At 31.5% G+C, this 17,611-nt stretch overlaps 1 protein-coding gene across 1 annotated transcript; it reads left to right on the forward strand.

Annotated features, from left to right (window-relative positions):
• Positions 1-305: 305 nt before the first annotated feature.
• Smp_069170 (putative cation efflux protein/ zinc transporter) lies at positions 306-17,407 on the forward strand (the record flags this gene model as incomplete). Its single annotated transcript, XM_018796790.1, has 8 exons — positions 306-755; positions 1,758-1,998; positions 2,557-2,719; positions 4,992-5,035; positions 7,745-7,824; positions 9,383-9,476; positions 15,372-15,460; positions 16,558-17,407. The coding sequence occupies 8 exons, from the start codon at positions 306-308 to the stop codon at positions 16,816-16,818; spliced, it is 1,422 nt and encodes a 473-aa protein (XP_018651897.1). The 3' UTR covers positions 16,819-17,407.
• Between the last annotated feature and the right edge of the window lie 204 nt (positions 17,408-17,611).

Consider the following 17,611-nt stretch of genomic DNA (forward strand, 5'->3'; position numbering starts at 1 on the left):
GAATTTAGAAATGTTTCTGACTTTGAAAGCTGAAACCTGGTCATTTCTCATGAATTGCATTTTCTGAGGTTTTACTTTTTATAATCAATCTATCGCTACTTTCAGATACGTTGATACAGTCTTTAGACCTACTCATCATAAACGTTTTGTTTTATTTGTTTGATTAAGAGTATCAACTCTGTAAAGGCGCATGCTTTGATCCGTCCACTAGTTTGTCAAGAAGCTGGCTGTTGCATGTATCCTAACTAGCCTACCTTTTATTTATTATTGTATTTTAAATTTCGAAAGTTAACGCCAGAAACATCATGGGTGTATCATGTGGAAATACAACACGACTCATCTTCATGTTAGTGCTTGTTATAATCTATTTTCTGGTCGAGCTGATCGTTGGAATTTCTATACATTCCATCTCTCTGGTCGCAGACTCATTTCATATGTTATCTGATTGTCTTGCTTTGGTTATTGGAATCGTAGCATCGCAGATAGCAAAATGGCCTCGGTCATCCAGAAATACTTTTGGATGGCAGCGGGCTGAAGTGATGGGCAGTTTGATCAACACGGTCGTTTTAATTACATTATGCATGACTATTCTTTTGAGGGCCATTGAACGATTTATCGAGACGCAGGCAATTGAAAGTCCTCAAATGATGGTATATGTTGGTTGTGGAGGTCTACTGGTTAACATACTGGGACTCATTGTTCTTGGTGGTCATTCACATGAGGGTTCGCATGGCGGAATCGATTCGGCAGTAGACGTAAGTCACATCTGGGTCTTTTTTACCTCATGTCTTTGCCTTATAGATGGTGGATTTAAGACTTTTTCAGGCTGGAAATTAATGTCCTTCAGTAAAGGGTTCAGAAATCGACTTGTTTATATGTCACAAGTAAATGACAATGTATGTCAATAACATTGTTGTCATATTACAAAATAATATTCTACCTTTAAGGTGAATTTATATAGAGGTAGCATTTAGATTATTGTCCAATAAATGAAATAATATAGGTAAATACATAGTACCAGCTGCATTTTAAGTGTCGAATCATAGTTCGACCCGTAGGTTTTTAAAGTCTGAGTTCTGTGGGGAAGTTATTTTGGGGTCACCGAAATAACGAACCTAGATGGTTTTGGGCCCATTAACGTTTTTGGAAAGATTCATCAATGGATTCGTTCTACGCTTCCTCATCTACATTTAAAGGTTACTGATGTAACACAACGGTTCTATATGTCAGTATTCACGCTTTTGTTGTTACTCCTTGCTATGAAGTACATTTTATTTGAGTTAATAGTTATTTAAGTAGGTGTGTGACCCGATTTTGTGGCACTAAACATTTTAGCCAGCAGGTCGCGTTTCTTATGAGTTTTCGAACAGTCTGCATTTACGTCGTGAATTAACGAGCCAATAGTTTTTACTTGATAGTAAATTTACATTTTCATTCCTTATAAAATGTAACCCGTCATGGATGATGTGGATTAACGAACATATGCATTTGTAACACTGGTAACATTCGGTGTTTTAAATCACCCTCTTGATTTTCCAAGTCTCAAAGCAGGGTTCTAGGTTTCACTGTTTAATAAACATAAAAACAGTTTGGTTCTTTTGATTTTACGAGAGCCAATTTCATATTCTGAAGATTCTTGTGATAAATATTACCATTATGATCAAGAGTGGATTAAAACTAAATTTTGATATATTTTGTCTTTGAGGTATTCTTAAATAATTCTGAAGTTTTTATCGTTTATTTTAAATGTTTTTAAGGCATCACTAACACCAACAGCCTTCGGTACTACTTTGCCATTAAGTAATCCCGATGAAGCCTTTTTACAAGTTAATTCAACTCAGCCCATTTCGGGAGTGAACAATGTGTATGATATAGTGGATGGTAATACCCTACAACGCTTTACCGATAAGGAACAACAGGATAATTTTGAGGCATCGCAGCTTGATACTAACCAACAAAAGGTTGCTGTTAAAATCAAGCATAATCACTCGAAAAAGTGTAAGTTAATCATTGATTGTGCATACTATGTATCTTTAAGTCTTCAAATTAACTTTTCTTCATTTTCATCTTATTATTGCAACATGTAGATTAGACTAATACTTCTTGATTAAGTTTGTATTTGAAAGTTTGGGATGCATTAAATGTACTCCAAGTATTTAAATATTTTCTTCCATTTCATTTCAATAGAAATAACTTTATTAGTAGAAATCACTAGGTGACTCACTCCACATTGACCACGGAGCTGTCAAATCTATAGTAGTCCTGTAAGGATTCGGTTTTTTGTCTCTATTAGTGTCGAGAAGCTTACGCATGTAGTGTTGAAATAAGTCCATTTTGATGGAGTAACTCATTTTATCCACCTAAGAAACGAAAGAACACATATGACACACTCACTGCAACACGACCTCTTTTTATTTGTTTTTAAATGAAAACTTGTCACGGTAATCAGTTGTTTTGTTGATTTAACTTTTCAATCTTTTTAAGAATACCTTGTTTTCTAACAAAGCGGCAAGTTAAATCTTGGTGTTTTTTCACATTATCTACTCAAAAATTTAGCTCATAGAGGCTCAATGAACATGCAAGCTGTATTTCTTCATGTGTTGGCTGATTTCATGGGTTCCGTTATCGTAGTAGTTAGCGCACTTGTGTTATTGTTAGTCCCTGGTGAGGTTTCCAAAGGCGAAGCATTATGGAAGTTGTACATTGATCCATCTATGAGGTAAGTTGTAGTGTTTTTGAAAAAAAACGTTGAATTTGAGGAATCTGAGTTGTGCCGACACCAAGCTATTTGTGTACTACTACATTATGGAACTTGGAATATATCAATGAGTTTATTAAGCATCATAAAGGACAGTAAGAAAACAAAGAACTAGCAGCAGTACACACTTCTGTGTGTAACTACTGTTCTTTGACTTGTAGGTCTAAATGTTTTGTGGCGATTCCAGATTGAACTCTTCCCAAATGTATTATTCCATTGCATCAATAGTTTATGCCACATTTAGTTTTATGAAGAACCGTAAGACTTTGCTTTACAGTTCATTCTTTGTTGTTACCACACTTCGAAATAACACGAAGTTGAAACCACCATCGGCCTAATAAAAAGTATCGTATCAATAACATCCATTAGATGTACATCACATCCTTTGTGTGTACTAAGTCGGATGGTCTTAGTGACTCACTTTTACTGGGAATCCATCACAACCAAATGGAATGTATGGAGTTTGCTATGTATTAAATTACTGTATGCGTACCTTAAGGAAAGTTTTAGATATGGTACTTAGTGTTCCCTATCATTTTACAACGTTTCTCAATACAATCTGTCATTGAAACTATTGTACTCTTATGTTGATTGTCGATGTCTTACAATGTTTGGTAAATCTGACTTGCTTCCAGAATATTATTGCCAAAATGCTTAATTGGTTTAGCACCTTTCACAGTGAGATGAATTTTTCGTTTACCTTTTTGCCTAGAATATGTCAATATGCAGTCAACTAATTTCCAGCACCATAGCACATTTGAAGATGTTAGGTTAATTGATTAGCCTTGAGTACATTAGTACTAGTTTAACATCCTATTTGTTTTGGCTTTGAAAACCGGTTTATGTCACTACATGCTATACTAGCTTTTACCTTTTTTATTTGTTAGCTTATCAGAATTTGTATTAGGTCGTTCCACATTTTTTTTTATTGCGCCATTACTTTGCCTTCTAAATAATCGAAGAATTCCAGACTTTTTTTCACTTGGCCTATTATCGCATCTGCGTGTCTAGTCCTGAATATCAAACATATTGACTGCAAAATTAATTTTATTATAAGAACCGTATTTAAGATCCTTTGAATGATTGAATATTTAACGTGAAAAGATAAAGTTAGGATCAACTGAAAAATAAGTAGTATATGAATAAATAGGATTGTGATAATTACTGATTTGACTTTTAGCGGTAGGAAGGGATTGTTATTGGGTCCTCGATACAGTAGTACAGCCTCACTGATGGTGTTAAGGATGTTTTGTTGGGTCAGCAATGATTAGTACTGCTCCTTACTTCTGATTAGTCCGACAAGCTCAAATTATCTGTTAGTTTTTGGTTATTATACTATCATGTATTCAAGGATTTTTCTGATGAAGAGTAAATTTCATGTTTTCGGCGAAAGACGTTTCTTAACAAAAGATAACGTAAACTACAGTCTGTTTTTACGTTTAGAATATAATCATAAATTGCGACTTTATAAATCGAATAACTGTATTTTGTTCTGCCATTAAGTGAAATAACGGATTAATTAGACATTTTAAGTTTCTTCGCAGTAAAAAAAGCGTTTAGTTATCCCGAGACAAATAATTTTCGTTCTAAAATTTGAAAAAATTGTTACATGCCCGGTGAAATATCGCTAATGATAGAGATACCATCTACTCTCAAGTTAATAGTGACTGGTTAATTTATAACAATGTCCTGGTTATCTTGGTTAGTTTTTAAAATGGTTTTGGGATCCTATGACAGTGTTCTAAAACTGGCTCTTTCGCAATAATATTTTTTCAGTAATATTTAAAACAACATAAATAGCGGTTTGCTACATTGATATTCCATTTAATTGTATGGACTTTGATCAGCCTGTAGACATTGGTTATATGAATTAATCCTATGAATTTATTTTTTTTTATTTAAACACACTAATATTGGTACAAGGGGGCACCAGATATGCGCCGCACAAATTTCATTTGATTTGTGTGAGGGCTGTGATACTACCTAGGTGCCCAAACTGAATAGTACTGTCACGTAGTTACTATGGCTTAACGTATTGACTGAATAGTTCGTTTAGTCACATTACGTACTATGTCTTCATTTTGACCGATTCCTGTTTTTTTTTCACAAGAGAAGCAAAGCGGTGTGTTTTAATTGGCGGTCGATTTTGTTTAAAATTTGGCTCTTGAGTAATCAATTTGTTTGGGCATTAATAAGTTCTTTGTATTTTGTTTTTATATTTTAAATTATTTAGCATACTCATGGTTACTATAATCTTGATTACTGCTATACCCCTCAGTAAGTCTTCAATTTTAATTTTGGTACTTTTGTGAAGCTTGTGAAGGTCGTAGTTTTGATTACAAGTTGTTTGTAAGGATGACTGATTTAAAGGGGAAATATTGGTACTGAAAAACGACAAAATGAAGATAATTCATAACTACTGACGAGACTGAATTTTCCGATCTGTTGGATTATCATAATCTGCAAACTGGGTGGTAGTCGAAAAGATTAAGCAGTCCCTCAATAGTAACCATTTTATTCGACCTAGTGAAATGTTTTGCAATATGCGTAAGTATTAAATAAGATAAATTGGTTAAAAATCGCACAATCTATAGCCTATTGACATGATATTCGAAAATGATTAGATATTTGATGAGTATAAGACTTCTTACTTTGGATTTCGAATCAGATTTATATCCTTTATAATAATTTATTCCAAATATTTTTAGTACATTATCATATTCATTTATTCCCTTATGCAATATTACTGTCGATGTGCAACTATCTTCTTTAAAACATATTAATTCTTTTACTTTATTTATTCGCCACTGCTTACGGTCACTTTGTTTTTGTCGGTTCGTATATAACTTCTCTTCGTGCTTAAAGCCTGACAGGTTTTGTTGAGTATCTGTCATTTCAGTAGATACCAATGAAGCCTACTGATCTTTCTTTACCTTTTGATTTTGTTCACTGATAAATATTACTGCCGTCTTTAAAGCCGTTAGGATATTGTACTGAGCTACTTCAGGATGAACACCCATTTAATGGTTGAATAAGTGCTTTTTATTTGTCTCTGGAATATGCTAATCTTCTTGTTATGAGTTTTCTTCGTTCAATATGACTAAAACTAACGCATGTTCGTACTAGACCATGAACAAAGTCTACAGTTGTGCTCCGGAACGAGCGGGGATTCTCCGCTGAGCCTTTTTCAAAATGGCTGATGGCAATATTGTTTATTGTTTGTATCTATCTTTAACCCTATGTTGAAAGTGGCCACATTTGGTGATGTCTTCGTGTGCTTACGATTGGTGTTAACTAGGAGTAAAACATTGCAATAGACGGTTACTTTTATTTGTTCTCCGAGCAGTGACGCAGAAGAAATCCACTTAAATATCTTTCAGCTGTATTCAGCCTGTCTATCCGGGCATTCAAATCACTTGGTACGATTACAGCTACTGAGCGTTTAGATTTTTGAATTAAAATTCAACTAACTTACTGTTCTGTTTGGATTCGTGGTTGATATTTTTACAGGTGCTTGACTATATCCATAAACTGATTATTGGCAACTTTGGATTTCTAGGAAGCTTTGTTGCTGTCAAAGTTATTTAGAATATTAGGGAATTGTATAAAAAGAACATCATTATCACAGTGGTTTTAATTAACTTGCTCCAAGATTAGTGAGGATTTTTTTTCACCTTCCTATACACAACCCTGATACCTGTTATCCAATTATATCAATAGTTTCAGAAAAGATATCAGTAGCTGTTATTGTCTTAATGTTGACATAAGATGCCACTAATTTGTAGGGCAATGCGATTGCTCTTAAATTCATTTGTCTATTTACTCATGGTTCATAATCTTTCTATACAAGTTAGCCTGTGTAATAATTCAATTTATTTTATATTCTCTGCTTATTATATCGGATGATTATACGCTAGTTATTACCAAATATTTGACGTGAACGACTTTGAATTGTAGTATGACTTTCGTAACCTGAGCATAAAACTCGACCAGTTTATGAAATATTGAGTAATTAAGTCATTTTTATCTGTCCTGTGCTGATCTCTAGCATCCAAGCAAGAATCACGTAACCTATTGCAGGTGTATTTGATTGGTCTAATTTTCCATACTCTCTTTTATTGGGTAATTGATCTGAATCTAATTACACTTATCTAGGTTTATAGAATTAAGTAACACTAATCAACGAATATATATATATATATATCCACATCACATAAACCATCACGAATTTATTCCACACTTCTACTTCTCTTGATGAAGATGCATGACTCCAAAGTTGCGAAATTTTCGCGCGAACGGTGTTTTATAGTAGTTACCAGTTACCACAGTTTTCTGTAACACGGTAGATCAATGAAAGACAAGATCAAAAAATCATTTGACTAATTATTTTAATATGAATTTGTCACGTTTGAAGAGATTACGATATCGCCTAAAGCTGGAGGACAAAACGAGGGTCAGCAACACAACAAGACAAGCTAAACTATTCCACTGCGTCCCAGCCCTGCTAAATAGAAGAAGACCAGATTCAGTCGAGGGAAAAGTATATTCCATAAGCAGTCGGAAGCACGAACAAAAAGGCACACAGCTCAAGCGTATATACAGTATAAAAGTGTTTTTAGGAAACGTCACAAAATAGCGTATTGAAAGAGGAAACGAACCAATGACATTAAGGTCCTTTCAAGTGGAAAATACAATCTGGAGGTAAAAATGGGCGTTTTTGGCTCAAAAACAAGGACTTCAAATTTGCAAAATAAAGTTGTAAGAACAAGACGTTTACCAAGTGATTTTCGCGGATCTAGCATCCCCAACAAAATTTCAGTATTATTGATATACACATTACTGATTACTTATTACGATCTCATTTTTTAAAGCTATTTGTTTTACTGTCAGTTTCAGAGACCTTTCAGTGAATTTGAAGTCAATCATTTCACAATTTACCTGATAAATAAACTTGCTTTTTTATTTTGAATTCGTTTTTTTTACTAGTGTACAAAGCTACATTAATTTTATTACAATCTGTTCCCATTGAGATTTGTTTAACAAATCTGAAAACTCGTATGGAACTTGTAAGTTAATTTGTCGATTATGCACTGAATTTATGTTACTTTGAATATAGAGTAGCGTAATCTAATCTTACCAATATTAACATTTAATGATTGGGCCTGTTAAAATCAAATATTTTTTTCACAACACTATACGGAAATCGAACGAGCTCACAATCCAATGAGTTATTTGAATTTTCTATAATCTGAATTTCTGGTACATATAAAACAGGGATGGGTGGAACCGGTAATTTTATGACTAACCATCTCATATAAATAAACCATTATTGTTGTTAGGTGTAAAATTTTCGAAAGCCTAAGTGTTTCTGAACTGGCATCTTACACATGTTGATGTGCGGTTAATTTGAGAGGCTTTGTTATTTTCATGGTATTCTCATAAAAGTTCACTTATGAAAGTCAATATTATACGGTGTTCAGTTTTTTCATAAAAATAAGCTTGACAACATTAAAATGAAAAAAGAAGGAACTTTTTATTAGCTCATCCACCAGGTATTTGTGTATAAGCTACTCTGTAAATGTACGGACTAATGTTACTACGCGGTTATCTAAACTGAAATGTAAGGGGGTTCAAACATGGAAATCGGTAACTAAAAGTTGAACATTTTAACCACTGGTTACAAATTTACTGAAAAAAGCTGATGTACTTTCATCTAACTGATAACGGTCACTGGATGGACATCTATGATTAAATATCTTAGGTGACAGATCTAAAAAAATCAGTTATTTCGTTATCGATGTACTCACTCTATTTTTCTGTCAATTTAGGATTTTAATACTACTTTATGCTTTCCATTTCTTTGGCACTATATTTTCCATATTTACTTTTTGCTATTATTTGAACTTCATCTTGTCAATTTCATCTCACTGTGCTAATGTTATACATTTTAACTGTGAGAGATGTTCGTTTGTACTGTGTCCTACGTTTATTCTTAAGTGTTCTCAACAAAATATATCCGTATTTGGAGTCCAGATTATCGTGAATATAGTTTTATAATTTTTCTTTTACTTAGTTTAGGAATCTTTCAATTATTTAGCCACCCTTTTGGTGTTTTAGTCTTTTTTTAACCTAAAAAATGTGAAAAAATTTGTTTATTGTCTGTTCTTTGGGTATAATGTAGTAGTTATATTTGAAATGCCTAATGTGACGTGAGTACTTGAAATTCTTTACCTTTGTAAGTGGCACATAAAGAGTCTAATATTTTGTGGGAAAGATTCACTCCATCTAATGATTTTCATATCAGCGTGTAAACGTGTGCAAGTTGGTTTCAGAGTTTAAGAAAATTATTTAGCCAGACCAATGTATATATTTCACACATTCTTCTTTCCTGTTCCTACTGATTGAAGTGTAACAGCTTGGACCTTCATACTTTTTTATGAGTCATCTACCTTATCTTCCCTACCAGTTTCATGCATTCACTGTCACAATTTACATGTTTAGTCATACATAATGGAGATGATTTCACACTTCTATTATGGTACGTGTTTTTTTCTTTCGAAATTGGCTGATGTTTTCAGTATTTTGAACATGACAACTACTTTTGTTTGCTACTTCGAAATTCAGATTGATGGAATTCATAAAATTCATGATCTGCATGTATGGCGTTTACAAAGCAATTGTATTATTGGAACTGTTCACATTCGTTGTGTTAGCCTACGTAAGTTTATACGTGTTTTTAAAGTTTTTTTCCCGTTCGTTTGCATTTTATGTTTCTAATTACATTTGGTTAAAACTTTCTTTTTACATTGTAACTTAATTGTTGACAATTCAAACTGTTAATTTAGAAACAGATAACTTAATTATATATATATATATATATATATATATATATATATATAGTGCAAAATAGTATGGAGAAAGTTCGTAAATCTATTTCTGAGTTGGATAGTGTAGATTTGTCTATAGAACGCTCGTATAGTATTAAGACATTCGAACATGTATTTGATTAACCAGAAGATGTAATTAGCGGAGTTTTGAAATAGTGTACGATTTAGCCCAAGTTCTAATTTTAATGGACGAAATAATAAAAAATATGAATAAACAGTACTGTAGTTGGTCGTTAGCTAAATGTGAAATTACGGACCGAATTTATTGTCTAATGATAAGAACTACATCAATGTTAATTATATACTAAGCTTAAAGAGTCTATACTGTTTTGATTTCATAGTATGGTCAGAAGTAGTTCACTACATTTACGGTGCGTATCTCCTAATATATAACCAAGTTCACCAAAGAGTTGGAATCTCCTGAAAACAAGTTACCTTTCCTAGACTGTTTAGTGGAAAGGAAAGTTAATAATAGCTTAAAAATTAGTATATTTCGAAAGCCGACAAATTCAGAAAAATTTCTAGATTTTAAATCGGCACATCCACACTCAACCAAAGTGACAGTAGTCAAAAATATGATTACAAGAGCTCAAAAACTTGTCACTGAACCAAATGATATGAAAACGGAAATAAATTTAATTACATCTACCTTAATTATGAACAATTATCCAAAAGATTTTATTAAAAGAATAATTAAGATTGAAAGAAAAGATGACATTGTTAATACAAAAAGATTACAGAAAAAGGAATGGGTTAACACAGTGGTGATCCCATATCGGAAAGGAATTTCGGAAGATATTCGAAGAATCTTAAATAATCAAAATATAAGAGTATTTTTTCGAACAAACAATACTCTAAGATCAAAATTAGTAAGAATTAAAGATCCAATACATAAAGAAGAACAACAAAATTGTGTCTATGAAATCAAATGTAGTGACTGTAATGCAACATATGTAGGTGAAACATCAAGACAACTGAATGTGAGGGTGAAGGAACACAAACAATGTTTGAAACATATTCCTAAATCCTCAGATGATGTAAGGAAATTGGAGAACAAATCAGCGATAGCATTACATTCGATAGAATCAGGTCATACAATTGATTTCGATGGCACAAGAATCCTTCAAAAAGCTTTTAATTCTTACAAGGAGAGACAAACAGCTGAAGCCTTATACATATGGGCTAATCCAAACAATATTAATAGGAGGGATGGAATACAATTAGCAGTGCCATGGCAGCTAATCATTAATAAGTAACAACCTGAACTCCTTAATGTTTTTTATCTAATTCGTATCATCTAAAATGACAACAATTTACACTCAATGATTCTAATCTGTTGTCTTATCGGAATTTGTTAAAGAATTCATTGGAACATTAAAAATGACACATACATACAGTCAAAAATTACGATCTTCAAATTTCACCTTTATATTTTATTTTTATTTTGTTTAATTATCTTCATGTTATACATACTGTGACAGATATGATTCATATCATATATATTACAAATTGTATGTTTCCTTATAAATTCACTGATAAGAGACAATATATAATGTGAATGTAATTTTCGCCTCTCACCTCTTACGTTTTTCTATACAATATATTATATGAACACTCATCACTTCACATCACATATCTCTTAAACATACCTAGTTTAGACTTTTTGTTAACATTGATTGGATGACCTATTCAGTGTATAATGAACTCGGAGAACCATGTACCTATTTATATTCGATAATTTTAATGTTTGATTATAATTCCTTGAAAAAGCTTGGACCAGATCGCCAGGCGAAACGTTGGATTTACTACAAATTCATTCGCTGAGATTTTACAAATATATTATTCCTATTTAATGTCTTACATCAACTCGGCGCTCAAATACTGTGAAACTATTCGTTCTAATTTAGACGAGAGTTCTTATACAAGTAATTATTATCTGTCAATCTTGGTTCTTGGTAAATGTTACTTGGATTTATGGTAAAGAGCTTATGTTTTATTATGGCAATGACAATCATAATCCTTTTTGCATTGTTTATTTATCTTCTAATAGAGTATTTGTCCCTACTTCCTTTTTCCTTAATCTGTGTTTATAAAATCTATTCGGTTAGATAGAAACAATGAGTAAGTAAGGATAATTAATGCTAATCTTACTGTTACTTCTAGTAAACAATCAGCCTGCTATTCTAGCATTCTGCTTCTTCTCGATTTCTTACGTCTTCTTTTAATCTAATGACTTCTTGATTTAATTTAATTAGTAATAAGTGTTAATATGTTGCTCACTGCATGCGCTTTTTTATGTTGTACTTTTTTAACGTTTATAAATTATATCAATAGAGTGGAATAAGATGTATCTTGTTTTTCATCTAAAAACCTTAGATAGCTTTTTATTGCTTTTGACTATTTATTTTTTTTAACCTTGGTCTAGCAGTCAGTTTTTATTCCTTTTTCAAGTAGTGGTGGGGGGTGACTGGCATATGCAACTTCTGAATTATTTAATTAAACTCGTTACAATCCAATGAAGTTCGATTTAATAATTTTAATCCAAACATTCTCTACACGTCAGTTGTTGGGTTTTATTTAGAGAATTATTTGTTCTTCTATTTATAATTTTATTGTCAAGAAACAATTGTATAATTTAGTTTTTGGGTGATAATAATAAAACTAAAACTCAGAAATTTTTTTTCATTTGACTAATATAAATAATTAATGAATTTATTACCTAATGGCACTTTTTAATCCATCTATTCTTAAGCTTTTTACACATGTTTAAGCTCGACAATTATCGCTTGCAAAAGTGTACACTAGCTAAAACTACACGAAAATAGAGATAAGGTTTGATTTTGGACAAGGTGATCTAAAGTGCTGTTGGAATTTTAAGGGCTTTTGTCACTTCCCGCTGCCAACACCGAATAAGGATAATTTTTCTTAATGTACCTGAAAATAAAAGTGGTGTGGGGGTGGTTTCAACGGCCTAGAAGTGTGACCAAAAAGCTCAAGAAACAATTGCTTGAAGTTGTTCACATATTGCCTTTCTGCAGGTAGTTTTTGACGTGCTAGCTCTGTATCTCGAAAGGCATTACCTCCAGTGATGGAAATTTTTGAGGTAAGGGGAAGTGTACTATTTTGATGGTCAACATTTTGTAATCTCTATCCTTTCGGTGCAAGAAAGCAACATCACTGTAGATGATAGTTTTTAAGGAAAACATCTTACTGCCGTCACTTGTCGATAAAGTTGACAATAATACTTCTCTCTAGAACCCAACAATTTTGACAGGGTCATTTCAAAAATAGGAATCAATCGTGTACTTTAATACCTATAGTTGACAACGGTTTGGTGTGGCATTAGTCAAATTATTTTTTTTATTTGACTGGCTCATTAAATGTTTAGAAAACATGTTATTTTAAGAAACGGAAGTTTTGTGGGATTTCCAAAAAGCTTTATTTTTAATATAGATAAGAGCAGTGAGGCTTATACAATGGAAATGATTATTTTAAAAATTATATATTAGTGATTAGATTTCTCATTTTTCTGACCTCACAGTACTAGTAATGAATATACTTTTCACTTAATATTCATCATACCTGTTGTTCCGTCGTTAAAATCTAGCCCTAATGCTTGGTACCATTAGTTGTTTGTCATACATTCGGACTTAAATTTTCTGGTTTTATTCATCATTTCAAGACTCGTCACAATTATCTATTTCTAAATATTTCTATTCTTGCTGATTTTCCCTTGTACTATTGCAAAATGTATCGGCCTGTGTCGATATAATTTTCCATTTTGTTCAGTGTACGTATGTTTGTTTGATTTAATATATTTAGGATAGGACAAATACTGTTTTCAGATATTAGCTCTGTGTGTGTAATACATAAGAGTCATAGATCATCTATTCTAAAGACACTGTGTATTTTGTCTGTGCAGTCAAAAAAGTGCTTATTTTATTCTCTTTGCATGCCAATATTGTCCTAGTGAATTGAGAAATTCATCTAATTTTAGTGTTTGCTTAGTTTAAATTTGATAAAGCCAAGTTATTTTTTTACCTCATTAATGAGGTTTAGTAAAAATCACAAATTTGATTAATAGTAGTATTATTATTACTGTAAACATACCTATCAATAATCCTGTCGAAAACTTAGTTTGATTAACATTCTCATCAATTATACGATAATAAATAGGGTTCGCATGCGGGTAACCACTTTTTTAGCTTTATCATTGACTTTCATTCTATGATAACCAATTCTTTCTGAGATTATAGTTGAGCAAAAATATAGAAATATGCTACTATATACAAGTAAAACTGCCGATATAATACCGTCATCTGAATTATATCATGTTTAGCAATTGGTTGGAGGGTCATAAATTTAATTATTTACTTTTTAGTAATTCTTATTATCTGTTCATCCAAAAAATGTCCAGACACTTTAGTTGGTTAGACAAGAAAATACTCACTCAATAGAAAAATAGTAAGATTACTTATAAAAAAGATTTCCAACAGCTTTTTGGATTGTGGCTAGCAGCGGGATTAACGCTCGGATTTTGTTGTATTTGGCTCCCATCATCAAATGATTTATGTGGTGCATAACCATTTGATGTCTCCTTGTACCAATGTTTACGTGTTTAAATAACTAAATAAATAATAATAACTAAGAATACACATGGACCCTAGTTTTGTTTTTCACACCGACACTCAAATCTAGTAGCCAGGGTTTTATCAACTAGGCTATTAAGTCACCTCAGCCATCAACTTTCTTGATAAGTATGATGTAGATTGCATTGCTAGCCACTATCCAAAATATAATCAACTTTTAGCTACTTCTAACTTCAAGGCATCCTCTGAAAAAGTTTACATGCCAATAAAAACTGGTCAAATATGGTCTTATTTATCGTCTGTGTGGAAATACAAACTCGTACTATTATCATTATTTGTCGGGAAATATTAAGATTAATGTTATGAAAAGTGAAGTATGTCAGTCAGCAGACAAAACACTTAGATTCTATGTTGATTCAAAAAATAAGCATCTAGATTAACGTAAACATTTTAAAAAGTTCAAAGATTCATCGATTTTGAAAAGGAAAGTAATATAAAGTTATATTGTTAAAATAAAAGCTGTGATATAGTAATATGTAATCATATACAAAATAAAATAAATCCTTGTGTTTTTTAAATAATGAACAACTCTTCTTAAATACATAGTTTTGGTTCAAATACTTTGGTGTTCTCTATTTCATTGAAATATAATAAGTTAATATGACATTTTCCTATCATGTTCATTTAAAATACATTCTTTGTAATAGTAGTTTTCTTTTTTCATACCATCATTCTCAGCAAAATACATTGATTTTCATTCATTTCAAAGATAATTCACTTTTCATCTATTCAGTAAAAAGAAGTGTTATTTTAAGTTGTTTAGGTACTTAAGAATATATATATATATATATATATATATATATATATATATATATTACTAGTATTTTGGTACACAATAACTCTTTCTGTTTATTAGTGAGAGTAGTAATGAAAGTAGATTAATTCAATAGATGTAACCAGAAATGTTTCAACTCTTCAAAATATCTTCAATGAGGGTTATTTTTGCCGTTTAAAATTCACACAGGTTTTAAGCTGAAATAATAATAATAATAATTCCCCCGTAAATTATATATATATATATATAATCTATTTTTTTCGTTGTTTTTTTACTCCTAATTATTATATTTGTTTACTAAGCGGACTATTTAAGTATTGCTCGTGAAGTGAAACAACTATTCCACGAATTCAATATACATTGTACAACAATACAACCGGAATTCGAAGAGGTAATTTTCTAAATTTTTCTTAATATATGTAGCTTGTTTTGTCATTCTTTTTCAAGGTAAGAAGCTGTTATAAAGTCCATATAAATTTTTGAAAACTGACTGGTCTTATAAATTTCTATCTGACAACGAAATAATGTGGTTATATTTTTTAATATTGCTGTAGCTCATTAATACAGTGGACTCTACTTCTTAACCTTGTTTTATTCATTTTATTGATAACAACCCATAAAAATCGTTCTAGTTGAAATCGTAGAAGTAATAAAAACCAAATGTCAAATATAAATGCTCATGTTTCGTTAGCGAAAATCTCCTATGGAATATCGATCTGTAAATAATGCACAAACATACATTGTCCCCGACTGATAACTGCTCACATGACTAGATTGTTGACCCAATATACTGTTACCAAAAGATAAAAGAATTGATCAGTAGAGTGGATTTTGATTCCAGCAAATTTACGAAATACTAACTCAGTAAATATGAATACATGTATTTTAGAACAGGCAGTTGTGGGGCGCATTTTGTAGCGGTCATACCCAACTTAACTACCAAACTGTATTATTACTTGTTATATCACTTACATAAATGATGCCAATGTAGGGTATTCGTTTATTGCAGCAACCTACCCGACGAACTTTATTTTATCTCTTATTTCTCCTGTTCGTTTGGTTCTTTCTCAGTATACATTTTTCCGGTTCTGTTTCATTTACTCTTTAACTTCATACAAAATGGATTTAAACACAGCTGTACTATGATGCTGCCTCGGGAAAGTAAATAACAGTCTGTTGGGCTATAGGAAATCGTGAGGTGGTTTGATCCGGTTCTTGGGTATGACTGTTTGCCCTACACACTATGATCATGAGGTTTTTTCCCATTCATTATAACAATTGTCCAAGATTCAGCTATGGTTTATCGTCATTGTTTACTTGCTCTTAATAAAAACGAAGCTTACACATTTTGTACTGTCGTAATGGACGGTTGAAATGCATGTGTAGTTTTATTCGTGCCATTAGGAAAACTATTTATCACTGAAAGTTTATGGATGATCAAAAATTTTAATCAATAATTGATACTTTATTCTGATTTCTTTGTTACAGAACATTGAAGGATCAACGGCAAATACAGATTATCGCACATGCGTATTGGATTGTGGTCCAAATAAGAACTGTCAATCAGATACTTGTTGTCCAGCATCTAATGTCACAGAAGTACAATTTGTCCCTTCAAATTTACATTCTGCATCACAGAATTCTTTCAATTTGCTACAAAACAACACTTCTAACACATCTAAAAATGAACAGGATAATTTACCCAACAATGACGTACACATTAATCTTTCAAAAATTTCTGGTAGTTGATTTAATTAACATTTTTTTTTACATACCAATAAATATGTAAATGTATGAGATATTTTGCGTTGATGTTTTATTATGTCACTTTGATCTCAGTAAAACAAAACCCAGATATGAAGAATTTCCCCTGTGTATTCTAATTTTTTTGATCAGTCTGCTCAAAATTCTTTCAACTGCAGCCAATTATTACATCTGTATACATCCGCATATATTCATAATAATCTACAAATATGTAGTTGTGTATAAAGAGTAAACTATTCTCATTAATTATTAATCAAGTCTAGTTTAGGCAACGCTTGGACGATGAATACATTTGTTATTTGTTTATTTTTTAGTGTATTATATAAAATTTTTGTATACATAAATATTATATACATATAAATAATTGTGTAAATCGAGGCATTTGTGAATTTAGCTAACAGTTTCTTCTACAAAAAAATTATTTCTATCATCTTTCTCCTTTTTGGAATTGCTCAAAAAGCCTTTCATCATATGAGTGTAGAGAATAAGTCAATGTTGCTATAACTTTATTTCTATGTTGGATTTAACCATGTTAAGTTAATATGGTAATTAATTATGAAGAATTTTAATTATTGTTTTTTTTTTGTTTGTTTATGTAATAATTTTTCAGCACATTTATACAGTTTGTTTTTTCTCTATATTATTCTTTTCATGAACGAATAATACGTATTCCCTTTTCTCATTCACTTGAAATTCTTTTTTTATACATACACAATTATTGACTGTGTGTATTCCTTTGAAATATTACTATATCCATATATGGATATGAATTTAATGG

This window comes from Schistosoma mansoni, chromosome 4, assembly GCF_000237925.1.
Source record: "Schistosoma mansoni strain Puerto Rico chromosome 4, complete genome".
In the NCBI taxonomy this organism is placed as follows: Eukaryota; Metazoa; Platyhelminthes; class Trematoda; order Strigeidida; family Schistosomatidae; genus Schistosoma; species Schistosoma mansoni.